General features: G+C 33.5%; 2 protein-coding genes across 3 annotated transcripts in view; one reads left to right on the top strand and one right to left on the bottom strand.

Moving 5' to 3' along the window:
* The window catches only part of LOC140440503 (uncharacterized), a 112,055-nt gene extending 105,286 nt beyond the window's left edge, over positions 1 to 6,769 (bottom strand). Inside the window, exon 1 of the mRNA XM_072530917.1 lies at positions 6,659 to 6,769. The gene's annotated coding sequence lies outside the window, so the exon portion shown is untranslated. The remainder of the gene's footprint in view (positions 1 to 6,658) is intronic.
* An 8,961-nt stretch (positions 6,770 to 15,730) lies between these two features.
* LOC140448238 (ankyrin repeat domain-containing protein 16-like) lies at positions 15,731 to 20,257 on the top strand. 2 transcript variants are annotated; one of them, XM_072541349.1, is made up of 2 exons: positions 15,731 to 15,833; positions 18,622 to 20,257. In XM_072541349.1, exon 2 carries the CDS (start codon positions 18,636 to 18,638, stop codon positions 19,914 to 19,916), a length of 1,281 nt encoding a protein of 426 aa, XP_072397450.1. In that variant the 5' UTR covers positions 15,731 to 15,833; positions 18,622 to 18,635; the 3' UTR covers positions 19,917 to 20,257. The 2 variants fall into 2 exon arrangements, with proteins under 2 accessions (XP_072397450.1, XP_072397445.1); XM_072541344.1 differs by lacking the exon at positions 15,731 to 15,833 and adding an exon at positions 16,342 to 16,668.
* The last annotated feature ends 1,473 nt before the right edge of the window (positions 20,258 to 21,730 follow it).

The following is a 21,730-nucleotide window of genomic DNA, read 5'->3' as shown; positions in this document are numbered from 1 at the left end:
TCGTCTACTTTAAAATGTATAATGTATGTCTGAATTGTCAATATAGATCAGTCAGATAAAATTAAATTATTAGAAGAATTTTTCACTAAGTAACAAAAAACAAAATTTGTTTAATTTACTATTGTTTGTATTTTGAGAACGATTTCCGAAGTGGAAATTGAAACGTCAATAATATTTTAACCTTTAATTGTGGCTTATTCCCATTTAAATAGTAATTAATTTAAAATGCTACAAGAAAATAGCTTCAGAACAATAGCAAGATCGATAGCAAAAATAAAACACAGTTTGAAAGAAGACATCAGTAATACAATAAATTTTATCAAAAATTGTAAACTGTATAACAAACTGTAACATAACATAAAATGTTTGTATTTTCCAAAACTATGTAAATTTTAATAATATACTAAGTGTAACTTTTCTGAAATAAAGATATACCACCCCGCTAATAACCCTAGGGGTTGATGCGGTAAAAAAAAACATTAATAATAATTTTTGGTTCTGAAAAGAACCGTTTTTTTAATCGTAACATTTGTAGATTTGATGACAGTATCACTCCACACATAGTTCTGTTTCGCTATTGCTATCCTCATCTAAATTAATTATGATCTATTCAATTATATTATGATCTATATGAACATATGAATTTTCTTTACTTAGTACGTGTCGGACTGAATTTTCCCAACTACTAGGAAGAATATCATTGACACATGTTCTTATTAACTCTACAACAATACTAGTTAACGTTGGAGAAATATTTTGTGACCTCACATTAGACTTCAATTCGTGCCACATATGTTCTATGAGATTAAACATACAATAATAGGGTGGAAGCTGCAGCACTGTATGTCCCATTTCCTCTGCCAATGTATCACAAACATATACATTTTTTATAGAAAATGCCTTTAAAACTTCTAAAAGCTCTTGTTTGGTGTAACACCCTTCAAAATACATATCATTCATCTACACGTAATTTTGAATTTCCAATTTAGTATTATTCGAGTTTGGAGCCTTACTTAGTTGGCGACTGTGATAGCTTGCATTGTCCATTACTATCACGCTATTCTGAGGAATGTTTGGCATAAGATTATTTTTGAACCATTCTTCAAAAATTTCTGCCGTTGTATCTTCATGGTAGTCGACGCAGGAGTCTTTAATATTCTTTGCCACAGGGCATTTGGAACCCAACCATTTTCTGATCCATCATGTAAAATCGTTATTCTTTTCCCTTTATTTGACGGAGCTTTTGTCTTACACTTACCGGAGGAATCGGTAAATCTTTTAGGTCGCGTTTAGCGCAAACTATGGCTCGTTGAGGTAAATTATCTTAGAAGTCATATACTGATAACGCCATTTTTGTAATCTATGAGATTCCATAATTACTTGTCTTTTGTCCATTATATAATATCGAAAGCCCATACCTCTCAAAATTTTCCATAAGCTGGTAAGACTACAGCTTATTTGGGTTTCGTCAACATTAAGCCGTTGTTTCAGAGCTCTTAATGTAGGTATGCGTTGCTCTTCGTAAATGGTATAGACTTTTCGACGTATCAAGTCCTTATCGGCTTCGACCATACATTTGGTGGAACTGGAATCTTTACGTTTTTTTCTTGTTTTGATGGGATTTGATGTAATTCTTTTTACTGTGGTCAGAGGTATTTTCGTCAAATCGCATATTTTACTCGTTGCGGAAGTTGCGTCAAGTCCTCTTTTAAGGTAATGTATATAGTTTTTACAATTTGCTTTGCATCTACAGATAAATGTTTCTTCTTTACCGGAACACTAGAAGAAGCCCCATTATTATTATCCCACTGACGCCACAAAATGATAGAAAACGTAATGAATAAAATGAGTAATACTACTTAACACTTCCCGTGATACATAAAGACAAACAAATTTTATCAAGAACTCGTATTTAAATACTGGTTGGTGTTCAGTTCCATAAACTTATTGTATAAATACCTGAAAGCCACTTAAAAGGTGATTAGCAAACCCGTCGCGCACTACCATCGAATTCGAAAAACCCTCTTATCAGTACAGTTTCGTCAGTGTAAGCCTTATCTGTATTAATGAAATTATAATGAGTTTGGATTGTACGCAAATAAATCAACATTAAGAAATGAAGATTGACAAATTTTACATATTAAACATATTTAAATTTTACCTGAAACTGGGACTTTATTTATTATCAGTTAACCCATGTTTATAGTCGGTACTAATTGAAGTCAACCATTTACTGCTAAACAAACTTTACAAAAGGATTGGTACCAGGAACAAGAACATTTTTTTATTTTCGGAAAACTTTAATTACCCAATTGAATTTTCGGCAATTTGGCACAGTGCGGCATTCATACACAAAGTTTGGTACTTTGGTATAGTATTTGGTATAGTAGTCATAATCTATTCGGTATATAGATTAATTTTTTTGCAGCGCCTTGCATTTCGGCTGAAACAGGGGTGAGAAATCTAAGGTGCAACCCTTAATTTGAACTGCAATGCTTTGAGTACCGATAAGAATTATTATGACTCATTGGAGAATATATTTGACTCATTGGAGAACATCAGCTGAACTGCTTACCGTGACTTTGCCATAAAACTTTTTCTGTTTAATATGTGTTCTTGTTTGTGATATACACTCATGGACAAAAATATCGAATATTTTGGAATTTTCCATTTTTTTTTTGTAGTCACTATTATTTCAAAATAATTTTAGATTACTGAGAATACTCATATAGTAGGCTGATGTACTCAACTGGTTTGAAATATTTTGATGTTTATTTTGACGTTTATTCAGTGGTTAGTGTCATTCGTACATTTTATCATAAAAATCCTTCTTCACGTAAAGGAAAAATCATACTAATTCGGTTATTTTTAGTTTAATTTATTAAGTTTAATTAAATATTGTTTTGATTTAATTAAGTTTAAAACAAGTATCCCACCAATTCGGCACTGCGATGAAGTCCAAGTAGCACATATTGTAATTTTGTACGAGGAAGGATATGCATAAAAAGGTATCGCACGACGTCTCAGCAGAACTGAATCGATAGTTTCAAATACTCTAAAAAGGTACCGCGAAGCAGGAAATTTTGTACGAAAGCCTGGTCAAGGACGCCCAAGGTGCACAACCGCAATTAATGACCGTTTTTTGGTTCTTAATTCTACACGAAATCGTTCATTGACATCGATGCACCTCAGAAATGAGCTGTTAACTGTTAGACAAGTTAATGTGAGTTCACAAATAGTTAGAAGAAGATTAAAATAGCAAACTTAAAGCCTAGACGCCCCGCCAAAGTTTCACGTCTTCTCCAAAATCATAAAGCTCGTCGTTTGGAATTTGCAAGAACACATATTTAGTGGAATATCGACAACTGGAAAAACGTTCTTTTCACTGATGAGACCAGAATCCTATTATGGAAGCCAGATGGTCAAAACTACGTCTACAAAAGAGTTGGAGAACGATTCGCCAGCTGCAGTCTCGCCCAGACCGTTAGTTTTGGAGTTGATGTCATAATTATTTGGGAAGGTATTAGTTAGGAGGTACGTACAGTACTTGTGGAAGTGATTGGACGGATAACTGGTGATTCTTACGTTTAAAACATCCTGCAAGATCATGTTTTGTTATATGTTGGTTACATTGGATATGAAAGATTCACGTTAATGCACGATAATGCTCGACCACATGCCGCTGCCATAGTGAGTAACTATCTTGATGAAGTCCAAATTCGAAGATTGGATTGGCCACCGTCTAGCCTGGATTTAAATCCAATAGAGCACATGTGGGATCACCTAAAACGCAGCATACGACACAGAAATCCCGTTCCAAATACAATAGAGCAGCTTCGGCTTGCTGCACAGGATGAATGAAATGCAATTTCCCAAGGATATATCCAAAATTTACTTGCAAGCATGCTGAGAAAGATGCAAGCAGTAATAAGAGTTAGAGGGGAGAATACTCGTTACTGATCATGCACTTCTTTCAGTTTAAACTAGTTATTTAAGCAATTTAAATTAGCAGTTAAGTTTAGAGTAAAATAACCTTATTTACCTAATATTAAACATTTATTTTTTTCACAATTTTCTCTGCATAAAAACTTAAAATTGTTCATTAAACATTGTTAAAATAAACTCTATTTTACAATAAACGACTTGCTTGACCAGAATTTATTTTGAAAAAACAAAAATTTAAAAATTCCAAAATATTCGATATTTTTGTCCATGAGATTTAAGTTACGTTTCATATTCATTTTTTATATACTATGTATTTTTTTTTGACTGGCTACAAACAATATCTGTATTTTTTAGGTAGTTAAATAAATAAACTCTAAAACTACACATTACAATTTTTTGCTTATAAAAATTTTAATAACTACTTAAAAATTATTTTTTATAAACAGCTAGAAAGTTTAAAGAAAAGTTGTCCTACGATTATTCTGAACGAAGATAGTCCTTTATTAAAATTGGCGATAATGAAAAATCAAATAGAACTTTAAACTTGAGATATAAAATATCCCCAGTTCTTTTTGAAGAATTTGGACTTTTTTTATAACTTTTTTGTATTTTTTGGGTACATTACGAATACGCCGTTTGTTAATAAATTTAATGTTCAATTAACCTTGTAAATTGTTTAAACAATGGATGAGTTTTGTTGACAAAATAAATAAGTCATTTTGTTGAACAGATTATTTACAGTTAAATTTACTTAAATATGGCAAACATGTAATTTGATAAATATTTATATGAGCCCTAACAACTATATGTTGGAACTATTAGCAGTTATTTTGCGAATTTACCGAATTTTTTTTTATTGTAGATATGAAATTAATAACATTTTTTTATAATGTATGGAATTATTTTTACTGCTTAATTATTTTATATTAATTACTATTGAATTAATTGTTTGATAATCGAAAACTGGTGACAACTAAATATTGAAACATTTTTTGCTTTTCCTCGCGTTCCTTTAATTTTATCAGCCTGGCGCAAAGAAGGCTTTGAAATCAAACGTACGAGTAGGTAGTGCGTTGTCAACAATAATTGTCACGCGTTATTTGAGTATGAATAAAGACAACCGTCAGTTTTATTACGAGCAAGATATAATAATGGCACTTGGAAAACCTACTGATCCAAAAGTTTGAGAAATTATTATTCATCAAAAGAAAAAAGCGTTCCATGTTCTATGGGATTTATATGCAGAGTATCCATGACCAAATAAAATCACTTATATTATTACGTTAGTTATGTTTTAAACAACTTTATGAAAAGAGTTTGGTTTGATAAAGGAATAAGAATAGAGAAAGCGTCGGTGAAGTTAGCTACAAATAAACCGTCAAATTTGCGTTTGCGGTATTGTCATGTCCTTATTATGTATATGTTTTATGCCTGAAATATGCTTTGAAACAGTACATTTTTTCATTTTTATTATATTATTTTATGTAATCGAGTATTTTTTAAAATTTTTTAAATTATATAAAACACGAACGAATGAATATTTGTTTCTTTTGATATTAGTTGCAGTTAGTTATTAGAAAAAAATTTTATAATTGGCCTTTGGTAGATTAGCAAATAAACTTGGCAATACTGTCAAAACTTTCAAAACACTAGTTGCCAGATTGCAACAGATGTTTAGCAGATTTCAATTTTATGACTATTTTCTTATAATTTTGGGATGAAATGATACCTAAATACATTAAGAACTTAAGAATTTAATAGCTTAAAAAATGAAAGTTAATTTAAATTATAATAAATTTAATTTAAATTAATCAAACTTCTTTTAAAAACTTAAAAAGAATGCTTAGTAAAATTAATTAATATTACATCGCATGCTCTTTCGTGATTTATTAAAACGACATGGCAACACTGCCAAGTACAAAACTTTCCCTCATTTATAGCTAACTTCACCAGCACTTTATACTTTTGCCTTGGTGAAAATTGGTGTAAAAATATTTCAACTAAATTTTTTATCCAGGACCCTAAGATAATACCCCAATTTTATCCAAGAGCCCATGTTTATTACAAACTCATATTAAATGACTTTAGTTGACAATTCAGTAAATTTAACATTTAACAAAAATCATAAATGTCAATAGGCACATGACAAAACATGTCAATAAAGGTTGTTTCGTTTATAAACATTATAATTATATCAACAACCAATTAGAAATACCAGTGGTATTTATTTCAGTTTGACTCACAGCTATTCCAGATGTAAAAATTGTATATATGGATTCTGTGTTACTTCCTTAGCAACTTAAAATTCACAAATTGTGGGGCACAAATTTTATTAATTGTTTGTACTGTCCATTTTTAATGATCTACCGCTTTTTATTCCACTTTTATTTTTTTTTATCTTAATTCATACTTTTATTAACTTTCTGCATCGCAATTATTAAAATTTGGCCTTTTCTCGCATTTTTAGGCTAAGTCCAAAAAAAAAAACCGCGATTTTTGGCAAATCCGTTTAACGTAAATATTTACCAAATTGGTGACAACCAGTTATGGTATATATTATTTTGGGACAGTTGCTAAAATCCCACAACAGGGAAGACTCACCTAGTTCAAACAATATTATTTATTATTTATACCTGTTTTATTAAATTTGTAATAAGATGATATAGATAATTATCTAAATAACTTAACTTTTACGTAAATAAGGGAAACGTACCTGACTGAAAATTGGTAATACATGTAAAATCCCTAATATTTAATTTACTGTTTCCTCTTCATACAAAAAATGGTCAACAATAGATAAATAATATAATTGTGGTTAACTTTAACAAAAGTTCAAGCTGAACATAGCCGCAAATGTCAACCATGGAACCAAATATTTCGGTTTGGCAGTGTTGGCATGATTTTATAATGCACATTTGTATGCTTCAAAGAGAGAAAGCTTTTAAAAAGTACATTTTGATTACATTATGTTATAAATTCTAAAATTTTTAATTTATATAAAACAATAACGAGTAAATATTTGTGTCTTTCGAGATTAATTGCAAATATCTATTGCAATCTGGCAACTGATGGTTTGACGATTGCCAAATCTATCCGATAATCTATCAAAGGGCAATTGTCAATTTTTTTTAATAATTAACTGCAATTAATCTCCAAAGAAACAAATATTTACTCGTCCTTGTTTTGTATAAATTAAAAATTCCAGAATTCATGTCATAATATAATCAAAATGTACTTTTCTAAAGCTTTTTCTCTTTATATTTGAAGCATACAATATATACATTATAAAAACATGACAACATCGCCAAATTGAAATATTTTTTACCATGGTTGACATTTGCGGCTATGTTCGGCTTGTACTTTCGTTAATGTTTACCCGAAAAATTGTCCAAATATAATTAATTACCTATAATTTAGAACTTATTTTTCTGAATACAAACTTCTTTTTATTATTTTATTCTAAAATAAATATTAGATACCCTGGTAGGAACGTACGAACTGGTCTGAACTGGCCCGATACTGCTGTGTTGCCAATCTTACTTTTTTTATTTATAAGTAGGTAGTATCGTTTCATGGTACAATGAATACAATGTGTATTCATTGTACCATGGTATCGTTTATAGTAGTCAAACATTGGTATTAAAATATAGTGTAAATAATTTTCATTTATTTATAGTTTATATAATATTTACCGAAAATATGTGGTACAATCCAAAGAACACTTCAAAAAATAAAACAATAAAAGTAACAAAAATTAAATTTTATAGGGTAATGGCAGTACCAGTTTTCATGTATGATAGTTCAGCTGATCCGTTTTTGTTTTCGTCTTTTGAGGGGAGATGTGGTCACAATGTTCGAAATATACCTCGGTCTTAGTTTGTTCAGAACCGACTTCCAGCCTTTGTTATGCAGAATTGCTCCAGCGTGGCCACGATGATATCCAAGATCACACGCAGACGTTGTTCGGACACCATCGCCGTCAATGCCACATACCTACCTGCTAAAAAAACAGCCTCCTTAATTCACTATTCTCTCGATCTCCCATTCATGCACGATTTTCACGCGTTCTCGTACTTTCTCACTACGACTGAATCCTTCTTTCCCTCTGTTTTCCCTGTTCATGTTCAATCTCACCCCTTCTGCATTCAGGTCCCATTTCTTCTTGTTCTCTCCTTTGATCTGATGATCTAAGCATCTCCTCTACCAGTCCCGTGATTGATTGCACCCTACTTTCTAGCACTCTCTTAAACGGGCTCCTCTCATCTATCCATCTATCGCATACCAATGGAGTGTATGAGACAGTGTCCGTTATTTCACAGTACAGGCATTTGTCATGTTTCTTTTCCAAATCTGTAAAGGTATGTCCTAAAGCAAGCATGTCCTGTGATCATCTGCGTCAGGAAGTAGGAACGCCGATGCTCGCAGTCCATCCATCTTCTCAGATTAGGAATCAGTGACCTCGTCCATTTCGCCACCCTTCTCATCTCATCCCATTCCTATTGCTACACCATAATGGACCTCTCTCTTTCTTCTTTTTTAAACGTTCTGTTGCTACGTCTTCATTTCTTCCCTTGTTTACTCTTCCTCTTTCCCTGTATAACACGTACATCGAAATATCACCCGGTGATAACTCCCAGCGCCTCGGCAGAGACTGTTCTGTATGCACATGCCTCACTCAACAGACTCTTCCTATCTGCTCGGGTGAGCCGCCTTATGTACGTCTTTGTTAAAACTGCACGACTCCAGACAGGCGCGCGTAGAGGACGATCGATTGCACAACAGAATGAAGGACCGTCCTACTCTTAGTTTTGGGCCCTATGATGTTGGGCATGATCCCCCAACGCGACGAATCTGACCGCAGCTCTTTGAGTCACCGCCTTCACGTGCTCCCCCACCTTCCGTTTTGACCCAGAGTGACACCTAAATATCTCACACATTTCGTAGGAACCACTATCTTTCCTGCACATACGAATTTTGTCCCTACTCTTTTCCTTGATTACATGAGAACTATAACCTTGGTTATACCCGCATCCAATTCTAGGACATTTTCATCCATTCCTGGACTTGGCCGCAATGTACGCTGTGCATCGAAGATAAGGTCCTTCCTGTCCCGTGCCACTGTCGTCTGCAAATGTGAAAGCATTACGTTCTGTCCGTATTGTTGGCTCACAACCATGTCATATGCCAGGTTTCACAGCGTGGGTCCTAGAACCGACCCCTGCGGTACTCCAGTCGTTACGTCCCCCACCACTCCTATTTCTACCATAATTTTTCTCTCTGACAGATAGTCCGAGACCAAATTTATTACGTACTTATCTGGGACACCTTCTCCCTTCACCTTCAGCTAATTCGGCTGATAGCACGGTACAAGGGCATTTTGTTGAGGATTACAGATGAAAACCACAACGGCGATGAGAGCGGATAAGAAAAATATTCGAAAAACCGAATTCGGCGGAAGTGGCAGTCTGGCTTTGAATCGTATTGAAAGAAAAGAAGAAAAAGTATTGAAGCTAATTGAAATTGCAAGACACACTTTCGTAAAAATGATGAAGATATTCACTAATCGTGGTCTCGCTATGGAACTACACATAAGGGCACTAAGGCGTCAAACGTTCATTCAATAAAAAAAATATTTTTTCCATCCTCATGATCCTAGATAACGTACCTTACAGTTCTGTAGGGCTAAGCAGTTTGAGAGAATATTTATAATGATTTCACTCTATTTCATAGAATCTGCATTCTGTAATATCCAGGATTTTCAATATTTTCAGATACTTTGTCATTCAGGGAGAAAAAAATGAAATTTTGTCTTTTCCAAATAGGCGTTTTAAATTTAGTCTACATATATTTTCGTCGGTTAAGAGTGTAAATCTGCTTATAACAGATTTTACAGGAGAGCATAAAAACTGTAGCAGCAATGAAAAATCATTGTTCTATTAATTAGCAATATTTATAACATCAAATATAGTTCCAAGTAATATATGTATACATCCATAAACCGATTTTATCAACGTAATTAATTTTTATTTACACTTTTTGGGAGTTAGCAGAATTTCCTTATATGTAATATTAAATCTTTTGGACTTGACAAAAAAAAATATAAGCAAGTATACAAAATGCTATATTAAAAATCATTTTAATTATGTTGTTATTGTTTTACATAATATTATTCATGAAGTAAATCATCGTAGAAAGTATGATAGTCATTAGGTAAAATATGTTTTAAATCCTGTAGGTCATTATACTTCCTACTTGAAATCTTCAGTCTTTCAGAATAGAGTTGGTCTAGTTGAAGTAATGAACAAGGTACAATTCCGGAGCTGAGCCTCTGAGGTAATAATTTCCAATCATCGCCAAACCGTAATTTATAATCAATTTGACCGTTTGCATTATATCTTAACGCACGCACATCTACAACCTAAAATAATCACATAATAAGAATTTACATAAAATAAATACTTGTGAAGACTTACTTTTGGGTCACCTTTTTTCTTACCGGGACGGATACTTTTCAGGAACTCAAGTTTCTTCATTGACTTAAAGAATGTATGATTTAAATAAGTTACATTATATTTTTTGGGGATCTTTCGGACAGATAGACATATTCCCAAATAATCTGCTGGCACGTTGATTGTTTTGTTCTTTAAACACCTTTCAATTGTGGAATGCATGGAGTCTGCCTCCATTTGGGTGTGCCCAACTTCTAAGTACTTTTGCTTAATAGTAATGTTTTCCTTCACAGCTGTATTCAGTAAGGCGTTTGAAACAGTTACGTTTCTATTTTGGTAGTTAGAGCCATCGCTATACAAAATTATTTTTGTGTCTCCGTAATCAGTAGTTCGATCAAGTGTAGGCAAAATTTTGTTGGTGATAAAGTCGGAAAAGATGGTGGCAAACTCTTCTGCAGAAACATTACCTTCCGTCTCATTCCAAATGTAACAAAATCCATCTTTATTCCTTAAGTTATATGAACAAAGATTGTGTACGCACAATTTTGTTTTATAGTAAAGGCTCAAAACTTTTGATTTAGGAGCCATCAGTACAGCTTGTAAGTCAACAGTGAAAACAAGAGTTTCATTAGCTTTATCACGATCCTTTTCTTGACGTGCCTCATTCTTTTTAATATGATGTAAATTGTATTCGTCCTCAGATATATGCCCTACTTTGAATGCGGCGCATTTTTCGCACTGGTCTTTTTTTGGTCGGAATAAAGAAATCTTTTCGGAATCTAATGCTTCATTGAAAGTTGTAATAGAAAGTGGTTTGATAGATTTTGTTTTACACCAGTCATCAACATAAAATTTGTATAAATTTGTTTTAGATTGCCACTCTGGTAAAAGGTATTGTTTAGTGCTAGTTGATCTACAATAATCAGATTCCATTTTAGGAATTGAATCTATAAAACTTTTTAGCGCTGACCGCTCCTGTTCAAATGGCTTACTTTTTTCGTTTCTTTCTGTTTTTCCTCTGTTTTCTTTAGCTTCTTTTGATTTCTTTTTCCATTCTAATATGGTCATTCTACCAATTGAGAGAAAGAAAGAACTCTATGAAAGAAATACTCACGTTTCAGTATTTTACGCCAACGAACGCTATTTTGAATTAATAAATTTGGTAAAATATGGCTATAACCTTACTATTGCACTAACTTCTGTCTGTACGGCATCGATTTACCATAACAACTGACTAAGTAACAGCGGACTTGTCAAAATTACACTTTACGTTTTTGGCGACAATATAAAGCATAATTTCGTGCGACCAAATTGTACTAAAATATAAATAAAACGGAGTTATCAGATTTCACTACATAATGAGAAATGTTATCTACATTATGACTAAGCAAAAATCACAAAAGGTCCAAAAAGTGGACTTAGCAGATTTACACTCTTAACCGACGTTTTGCTAAAGTCATCTTATCCAAGTCAATTACGAAAAAAAGCTAAAAAAATCTTATACAGATATTTGAATGTTTATAAGTTATTCAATTTGTTTATCCAGGATTATTTAAACAGATGTTCTTGCCCAAACAGTCACTCTATAGATATTTTATATATCGCAATCGATTCTTTAAGGCTTCATTTATAAGGTTTATTAAAAAAAATTCATTTTATTAAATTCGTTATTAAAAAACAGTTTGAAAAAGTTTGACTTTGAAACAGTTTGATTTATTAGATTATAAACATTTATAATAACTTTGATATTTTTTTATGTCACACGCTTGTAAGCATGCCCAATAAAAAGCTGGTGAAGAAGCACACTTTTCAAAAAAAAAACAGAAGCTTGTATGACCAATAAAACGAAACAAACGGAGATATTGCAGCGGACAGTTCTCGCCTACACTTTTCAGTGGCAATATTTTACGAGTACCATCATTTTAACGGCACACTTTTCAAAAAAAAAAAAAACAGAAGCTTGTATGACCAATAAAACGAAACAAACGGAGATATTGCAGCGGACAGTTCTCGCCTACACTTTTCAGTGGCAATATTTTACGAGTACCATCATTTTAACGGGTTATAACTTTCAACTTCTTCACTGTGTATGCCATCCATCAGTTGCATCATAAGATTTAGATCTTCTTTTACAATTTGTTTAATTTTCAGCTTTTAATATTAATAAACCATGGAAATATGGTTTTAAGAAAAAAAATGCTATATGGTTTCCTTATGGTCATGGAAGGTGTATGACATAAAAATGTCAAAGGTATCATAACCTAAATGTTGATAACCTAAAAAGTAATCTCTTTTTCAAACTGTTTATTACTAACAAATTTAATAAAATCTTGAGGTTTTCTTAATATACCTTAAAAAAATGAAGTCTCATACAATCGATTGCGGTTTAAAAATACATCTAGAGTGGCTGTTGGGACAAGTAAAGCTATTTAAATAATCTGTCTCTGGGATAAACAAATTGAATAACTTATAAGCTATTTGGTCGATCAGATACAGATACTTTTTGCTCGACAACATCAACACTGGGATATATACCTCGCAAAAAGATGATCGTTTTATTGTGATGGAACTTTTAGAAAGTCGCCATTCCACGGCAATTGCTGCAAGAAAACGTCTGCAGGAGGTTCGAAATGTAAATGTAAGTGAGAGAACGGTTAGAAGACGCCTAAATGAAAGATATCTAATGACAATAAGGCCGGCTATTGGTTCCGAATTATAACCCAGACACTATAGGAATCGATTAATTTTTGCTCGACAACATCAACACTGGGATATAGGATCGAAGCCGAATTCTCTTAACTTATGAATAGCGATTCTATTTGAAGTCTGGCAATGGCCGAGAGAAGGTTTGGAGACGGAGAAATGGGAGATAGGCACAAGCTTGTATGTCCCAGAGAAGAAAGTTTTGGCTGGTGGTGTCATGGTTTGGGCTGGAATCTCATTTGAAGCTCGAACTGAAGTTATTTTCATTAGTGGCCCCCTGATTGATCACTGGTATATAGAGGATGTTTTGGCAGAATTTCGTCTTAATGCATGATGATGCACGGCCGCATACTGCAAGAATCGTGACAAATTACTTCTGGGAAGTAGGAATTAATACTCTAGAATGGCCAGCCTAGAGTCCTGATTTAAATATCATCTAAGATTCGAACATATATTCGAATATAAACATATTCCCCAAGTTTTTATTATTAGACAATTAGACGATATTGGACAATTTTGTTTAAGTTCACACGTAATTTTTATTGTTTGTAATTCGTTTCGATATTTTCTTTTGTAGATGTTGTGTAAAGATATACAATATGAAACAAAGCATATACAACTTCCAATTAATTCTTATTTTGGGAAATTTATAGGGTGACCACTGTTTTTGCCGGTCAGTGTATATAATAATAATTATAAATTATTAAAATACATTTATTTCCTTTATTTAATTTTATAGTTTTTTCCCTTCAACACAATAGTTCATTTTATAATAATTGCATTTAATCAAGATAAGTAACTAATAAGTATAAACAATATTTTTGTGGTTTACCCCTACACTATACCGTTGCGATATTAAAGGATTATAACTTTTTACTTCTTCTCGGTATATACCATCTACAAAATAAATATTAAAATTTAGATTTTCATTTATAATTGGTTCAATACTCAGCTCTTCCTCCTCATCCTCTATCCTTTATCCTTCGTAAGGATGTGGTGACGTTATGGTATTTGACGAATTGTTGCTATCCATCCTTCTCTCTCCTGGGCGCAGTGTGCTGAGTCAGACAGAGAGTAACCGGTAGCGCACTTTATTTGGTCTGACCATCGGAGTGGCGATCTTCCTCGGGTTCTTTTACCATCTACCTTGCCTTCAACCACCGATCTCTCCATGCCTTCCATTCGTCTGGTAATGTGTCCAAAGTACCTCAATATATTTTGGTTGATGATTGTGGTAAGCCTAGTATTGGTGTCGAGTTCTGTCAATATTGAGACATTTGTGCGTTGTGCTGTCCAGGGTATGCGCATCATTCTACTATATACCCACATTTCAAAGGCCATTATATGTCGTCAGTCGGACTTTTTAATGGTCCAAACTCAGCTCTTAATGATAATAAATAATGGAAAATGATTTTTAGAAAAAATACTATCTTTTTCCTATTGGTGAGATAGAAAGTTTTGCTTTATTTTGGAAAGTGTGTTTTTTCAATAGCTTTTCATTGAGCCTACTAACAAGTGTGTAACATAAAAAATGTTAAAGTTATTATAATTGTTTATAAGCTAAAAAGCCAGTCCTTTTTCAAACTGTTTTTTTTTAATATAATTTAATATAATCGATTTCGAGCAAGAACAGTTGTTTAAATTATCGGTCTCCGGGATAAACAAATTGAATAATTTATAAACTATTCGCTCGATCAATTTGAAATTTAGCACGCTTTAATAACTCATTAACTTCCCTAATTTTAAGTAGCTATATTACATGCCATTATGCAAAAAACAAAGTTATTAACATTTATAAATTAAGGGTCTTTGCAAATTACCTTGGTAAATTCTTTATGTATGTTAATTTAGAAACTCCTAAGTTGGAGAACATTTTAAGATCAACAATTTTTATTTGATCCATAACTGAATAAGATACGTTTCATAGGCAAAAAAATGACGTTTTCACTTTTTAAGATTGTTTAAAACAGAAACAAAGCAAAATCAGCTGTAGGTCTTCACGGATTTTTCATTATCCACCCCTCATATAGGCACCTTTTAGAAACTTCAAATATCTGTAGAAGATTTTTATGTGAACGCAATTATTTTTTCCCAGATAGAGTGGTATATCTATTTTTCTCGTATTTTAGTTTCTGTATTTATATTTTTAAAGTACTTTACACCCTTTATTTAGTTATTGTATTATCTTGTACTTTGTTGATCTATAATTGATCTTGATGTGACATATCTCATTTATCACACAATTTTTCCCCACAATGTATCGACTATTTTCATATACGGAGCCTGAGAGCTGGTAATTTAAAAAATGCTTTCATTATACTACATCATCATCTACATTTTCTTCATGGCAGAATTGGATTAACCTGCTGTAGAGTCCATTTCGTTTACCTAATACATGCTCTCAATTATATTTTCAACTCTGTTTTTCTACTTTTAAAAAAACTGTTAATATCTTTTAAATAAACGATTAGGGGAGCAAATTCCGTTTTTAAAACAAATTCTTGCAACTGCCAGATATGGGGACCATTAAGAAGACCTCGACACGTTGTGACAAGAAATAGTGGAAATCCGGCAACGGCGAATTTTAAAAAGTATGCCCAACATCTTTGCGAGCCTTTCGCTGTGTGGGGTATGTGTTTCTCTTACCACAGAATACAGTGCCCTTACACTTACATCGAGTTATATTCTAACTCGATGCTCCCTTATAAACATCTTTCGGTTTCTATAGTGACAAAGGTGAGTTATTTTTTGATACTAGACAATTTGATATTTTATTGTTAGATCTCTTTGTGACAATTTTTTGTAAAGCGGTGTATTTTTATTTGATATCTCGGTTGTATACAGAATAGTGTATACAACTATACAGTAAACAGCAGTATAATAGCTTTGTTCGCGGAGGTAGTCCCTGATTAGTTTTCGACAAGTTTCGGACAAATTAGGGATTAATGTCGGGCGTTGGCGCGGTTAGTTAATAATTTACGGATTTTAATTCTCCGTGAACAATTTTCGGATATTTCTTACTGTTTCTATCCTCAAAATACACAAACATATTTAACCTTAAACCCCGCCACTCACGTTTTAACACCGCAGTACGATTTTGTCGAATGCTATAAAATTTAACGTAATTTGATCGTGTATTTGCACCATTTGTTTGCACAAACAAGTCAGTGTGCAGCAGTACGACAGAGTTGGTTCGATCGTAAATTTTTGACCCTGTGTATTGTGACAACGACAAAATCGTACCACTGCAAAAAATCATTTGCTGGTTAAGTTTAAAAATGGCTTATGACGAGAAATTTTTTTGACATTTATAAAAAACAAGAGTGTCTTTGGAAAATAAAATTGACATCATATTATGATAAAACCGCTAGAAAAAAGCTATGAATATTTTGGTTCCTAAATTTGAAAAAGTGAAAGTGGAATGCTAAAATTAGTAAAGAACTGCAGCAAAACCGGTGCAGGACCGGAGGAAAGTTATGAGCCAAAGTTATGGTATTTTCAATTGCTATCTTTTTTGGACGATCAAGATTTACGAAAAACACCCGTTTCTAATATGTCTGATGGGAAAGAGGTAAGTAATGAAAGAAATATGGTTCATATAGCTTTATTTTGCCAGATTACAGCTCCTTCATTATTAAAATACTCCATAAAATGGTTTTTTCTGATCTTTCCAGTTTGTGACAATTCTCTGTTGCGCGAATTTTGTTGTAGATCGATATTAAATATATAGTTGATACTTACCTTAAAGTTGTTGACAGTTTTTCATGTGATGTTATTGAAAAACGCATAACTGTATCCTGCTTCTGAATTAGAGGTGTTATTGCTGATAGCGATAACAATTCAACGTAAGTACATTCATCTATTCCAAGGTAATTTCTCCAATCATCTGGATATAATCACAAGTCTTCTAATAAATGTACGTGACTATATGTATGTCTTTTCAGTATCCAATCTTTGCACCACCAGCTACGTTTCTTGTATTTTTTCGTTTATTTTCGGTTATACAAATTATATCGTTATCTGACATGTTTCTGATTGCTTTCTTATTTTATGTTTCTAAATTGAAAGTAAAACTCTTACTGCAAAATCGGTACGTCTGTGTTCCCATCCAATTTTCAATATTATTGTACTACAATTGTATTCAACGAAATCGTACTGCGCCGTTGGAACGTGACTGACGGGCTTAACAAACATTATCTTATAGTTCTTTATTATATATACAAGAAAAATAAACCTAAGTAGCTAAGTGATTTCGAAAATTAACCAGTTGGTTAGGATTAACCTACAGCAAAAAACTTTTTACAGTGTCTGTAAGCATAGAAAAATCCGCAGTCTAATCCACGAACCTAATGGACGATTTCTGAATGATCATGAACCAGTTAGAAAAATTCCGCGAACATAAATTTTTTTTTGTCAAAGTTCCGAATTTTTAACACCCCGAACGCTAGGTCCAGAGTTTTAACCTTGTTTAAGCTTTACGCTTCTTCAAGAAAGGGGTACTACTTTTTTTGTGGAGTAGTGGTGGTGTGACAAAACGTGATAAATTATGTTTTGTGTGAAGAAGTAGTGGACTACTATGTTTGTGTGGGCAATGTGTTAGAAGCTCACAAGAGGAATTTGGTTGATTTGTGTCAAACATGTCGAAGGAGGTACTTCAGGGATTACCAGCCATACAATAGGAACGGCTCTTGATCAGCACTTTGGCGTGGAGTAGTTAGCTGCGATATTTGATGGGGGTTGATTCTAAAATTTCAAAATACTCATCAGGGAGTTCATGTCCAGTGTTGTGGAGAAGTTTAGCTGGAAGGAACGGAATCTTTTCTTTGAGGAAGCCTGGTGAGTATTTGTCCTCGGCGATTGCAAGGTGTCTTTAATATTCGCTTTGCTCGGTTGTTCGAGCCTGTAAGGACATACCTCCTGCTGAGGGATAGGATTCTGTCCTTAATAGGTGTTATGTTTGCCAGTGTATGTACGTGTGCTGATGGGTATAGCATGCTCCGCCTCATGCAGAATCTGAGGATTTTTTTTTTGGTAGTCATGATGGCATTGATTTCGTAGGTCTTAAGAGAGGCGTAGATGCATGCCTTGTATTCGATGATAGGTCTAATGAATGTTTTATATGTGTACAATAAAGTTAGATGACGTCTTGCCCAGTTTGCCGGCTAGCACTGCCAGGAGTTTAAACCTCCTTCTCACCAAAAACGCAACTGCACAAGCGAATCAGTCAGAAACCCGTCATGGATTACCTCCGCGAACAAAGCTAATGTATACTTCATTTTGCTAAAAATAATTTTTGTACTTACAGAAAGATGTAGTTGACTTAGATTTTACCTGCTTCATTGGGTGAAGTGAAAACTCGATGTAATTATAACAAATAGTTCAAAAATTGCAATTACTTAATGATGAGAGTTTCTAGAGTTTGCTTATGTAGATATCTGCAATATATTTTGCGCTATTGGTAGCATTGCTTTATTCACCAACCCATTTGAGTGATACTATACTAATATTTAACTAAACATTTTAGGTAGAAAACCAATAATGGATGTTAACAGTAATCTACTGGCTTTGGCAATACGCCGTGGTGACTATACTGAAGTTGCAAGTTTGTTAGATAAAGGTCTAGACGTGAATGGTGCAGATTCCGAGGGATATAGACCTTTGCACGAAGCTGTAAAAGGCGGATATTTAGATATAGTGGAATTGTTATTACAAAGATCAGCCAACGTGAACTTGTCTACTTCACGGTTTTTAATTACACCTCTGCATCTAGCAGCCATATTTGGTCATGTCGAAGTGGTAAAATTATTGATCACATATGGTACATCATTAGAAACTAATTGTAAAATTGGTTTACCACCAAACCGCAGGTCAGCACTAAGCTATACTAGTTATGGTCGTCGTGAGGTCAGTCATATTTTACAAAATGAATCGAAATACGATGGTATTCAGTGTAACTTTACGACACCTCTAATATTAGCGGCGGATTGTGGCAACAACGAAGTTGTCGAGTTATTAATCCAATGCGGAGCTGATGTGAAAAAAACTAATGATGATGGGTGTACTGTTTTGCATATAGCTTCTGGATATGGGGATACAGAAATAGTTAGCCTCTTACTTCAAAAAGAGCTAGACCTTGATGCTAAAATTAATTCATGTGGTAGTACTCCTTTACATTTAGCATCGAATAATGGAAGTAAAGTGATGGATCTTTTATTGCATGAAGGAGCTAATCCAATGGCAAGAGATAGAAGTGACAAAAGGCCATTGGATATTGTTTGTGACATTCTTAACGTAAGAATTTCCGGACTTTTACTTGGTTGTCCCTACAGAACAAAATGGTTTGAGCATAATGCGGAACTTTTAATAAAATTTATGTTGTTATTTAGTAAAGATATAGAAATGAAAAACCTGGAATACTGGGCTTATGACTTCTGTTACGGATTTAAAAGAAAATATGAAAAAATTATAGAACAAATGGAAGCCTGTCTTATAGAAAATACCACAGTTTCTTTGTATATGTTTCTGCAGGCCTTATATGATGAAAAGAAACTATTAAAGTTCCTATCCAACCACCAATTACGCCAAGAAGTCAAACATATTGATAAATATATTGTAAAATACAAGTTATATTCAAGCATTGTATCAATGGTCACGAAGAAAGTACAAGAGGGTATAAGAAGATTGGATTTGCTGGAAAAGGCTGATACTGCAATGAAAATGTTTGCCCCTAACCTAGTATTTGATTGTCGACAAATAATTATAAATTTTTTAAGTAATGATGATCTTTCCAGTCTCACAGAATCTGTAAAGTCTCTATAATGTTTTGTTTTTCTTTTAGTTTGGGTGTCTTTTGAAAGTTTTAGTTTGTATACAACATTTTTCTAAATCGTTGATGTAACGGTTTGTCGTGGTTTCTGTTGTATGTTTGTCAATCATAATTTTTTAAATTGTCGGGGAACCGTTTTTGATATATTTTTCATGTATATTCTCGGTTTTATATAATATAATATTGCGGTTAAATATAACTGTTTTGTTATTCTGGAATGCTTCAGAACATATTTTTTTAAACTATATCTAATTTTTACTATATTGCGTTAAGTCAACGTCTACACTTTCATTGTATATTATATTTCTATCAATAAAGTATTTTGTATACCTAATGTATGTTTTCTTCATCAATTCTGCTACTGGCCATACATCGACAAAACTATGTAGTTATTCTAAGATCGGTCATAGCGAGCGATCCACAATTATTTTCATTAAAGCTATCCTAACAAAAAAATACGTATGTCTTGTTTTAAAAATCAGCCAGAACCTTTAACACTTTGTTACAGCCACACCGCTCCATGGCTGAATACCACCGAAGTTACCATGACAGTGTCCACCGAGAGTGAACGGTGACAAGAGACAGATATAGATATATATGTTTGTTGTTGTAAGATGTAGGTTAAATTGTAATACATGGTTTTCCTTTTAATAAAATCGTGTAAATCAATATTCACAGTCATTACCTAACTATTTTAACTAATACCCACATCACAACTGGCGCCCAACGTGGGGCAAAATAGTTTAAAGTGTAGTTCGTACTGTGAAAATCGTAAAGTTTCATTGTGAACAGAAAAAGTGTTTTTGCTCCCGCCATTGTAAGGTGATTAGTGGACATTTTCACTTAGTTTAGTGCTTCACAACAATAAATCTACTGTGTATGTGACCACTGTGGAAACTCCGCACAGACCATCCAAAAACATCCTGTGGGAATATCAATCTTCCACTACAGACCATTCAAAACATCCTGTGGGAATATCAATCTTCCACTAGGCCATTCAGAAACATCCTGTGGGAATATCAAGCTTCCATTCAAGGGTATTTACAAGAAATAAGCAACAGAAACTGTAAGCCTTTAATTTTTATTACTATTTTTGTGTTAAACTTGCAATCACGGCAACAAACGATAAACACAGTTATTCGCTTAGGTCGACGACGGTTTTTAGTTCAAGCGAATCAACATCAGCAGAAATGTCTTCGGTAAATTTAACAAGCGAACAGTTTCAAGCCTTATTAAATACAATAGCAAGGCCTATTTCGGACTCAGGTAGTTTAGCAAAATGCGCTTCTCGCTTCGATGGATCAAAGGGGGCTGATGTAAAAGCTTTTATAGATGCGGTCGAGATCTATAAAGAGTGCACCCACGTATCTGACGCGAACGCATTAAAGGGTATACCCATGCTGCTAGACGGTTTCGCCGACACGTGGTTTCAAGGTGTTAAAAATACGGTAAACACGTGGGCCAGCGCCATTAATTTATTACGATCGACTTTTGGACCTCAAAAACCAGCCTACAGAGTGTATCGGGAACTGTTTTCGACGGAACAAGATGCTAAAACTCCGTGTGACATTTTTGTATGCAAAGCGCGCGCGATAATAGCTCAGTTACCGGCAGATACATTAACCGAAGCCACTCAATTAGATATGGTATACGGTTTGTTGCATAGGAGAATACGTGAAAAAGTAGCACGTGATAAGATCAATACATTTAGCGAACTCTTAAAAGAAGCGAGGCAAACTGAAGAATCGTATGAAAATCCGGAAATAAACATTAAAAACGAAAACGAATCAAAACGGGTACGGTGTAG

Source organism: Diabrotica undecimpunctata, chromosome 1, assembly GCF_040954645.1.
Source record: "Diabrotica undecimpunctata isolate CICGRU chromosome 1, icDiaUnde3, whole genome shotgun sequence".
NCBI lineage: Eukaryota > Metazoa > Arthropoda > Insecta > Coleoptera > Chrysomelidae > Diabrotica > Diabrotica undecimpunctata.
This window is presented reverse-complemented; position numbering and strand designations above follow the sequence as displayed.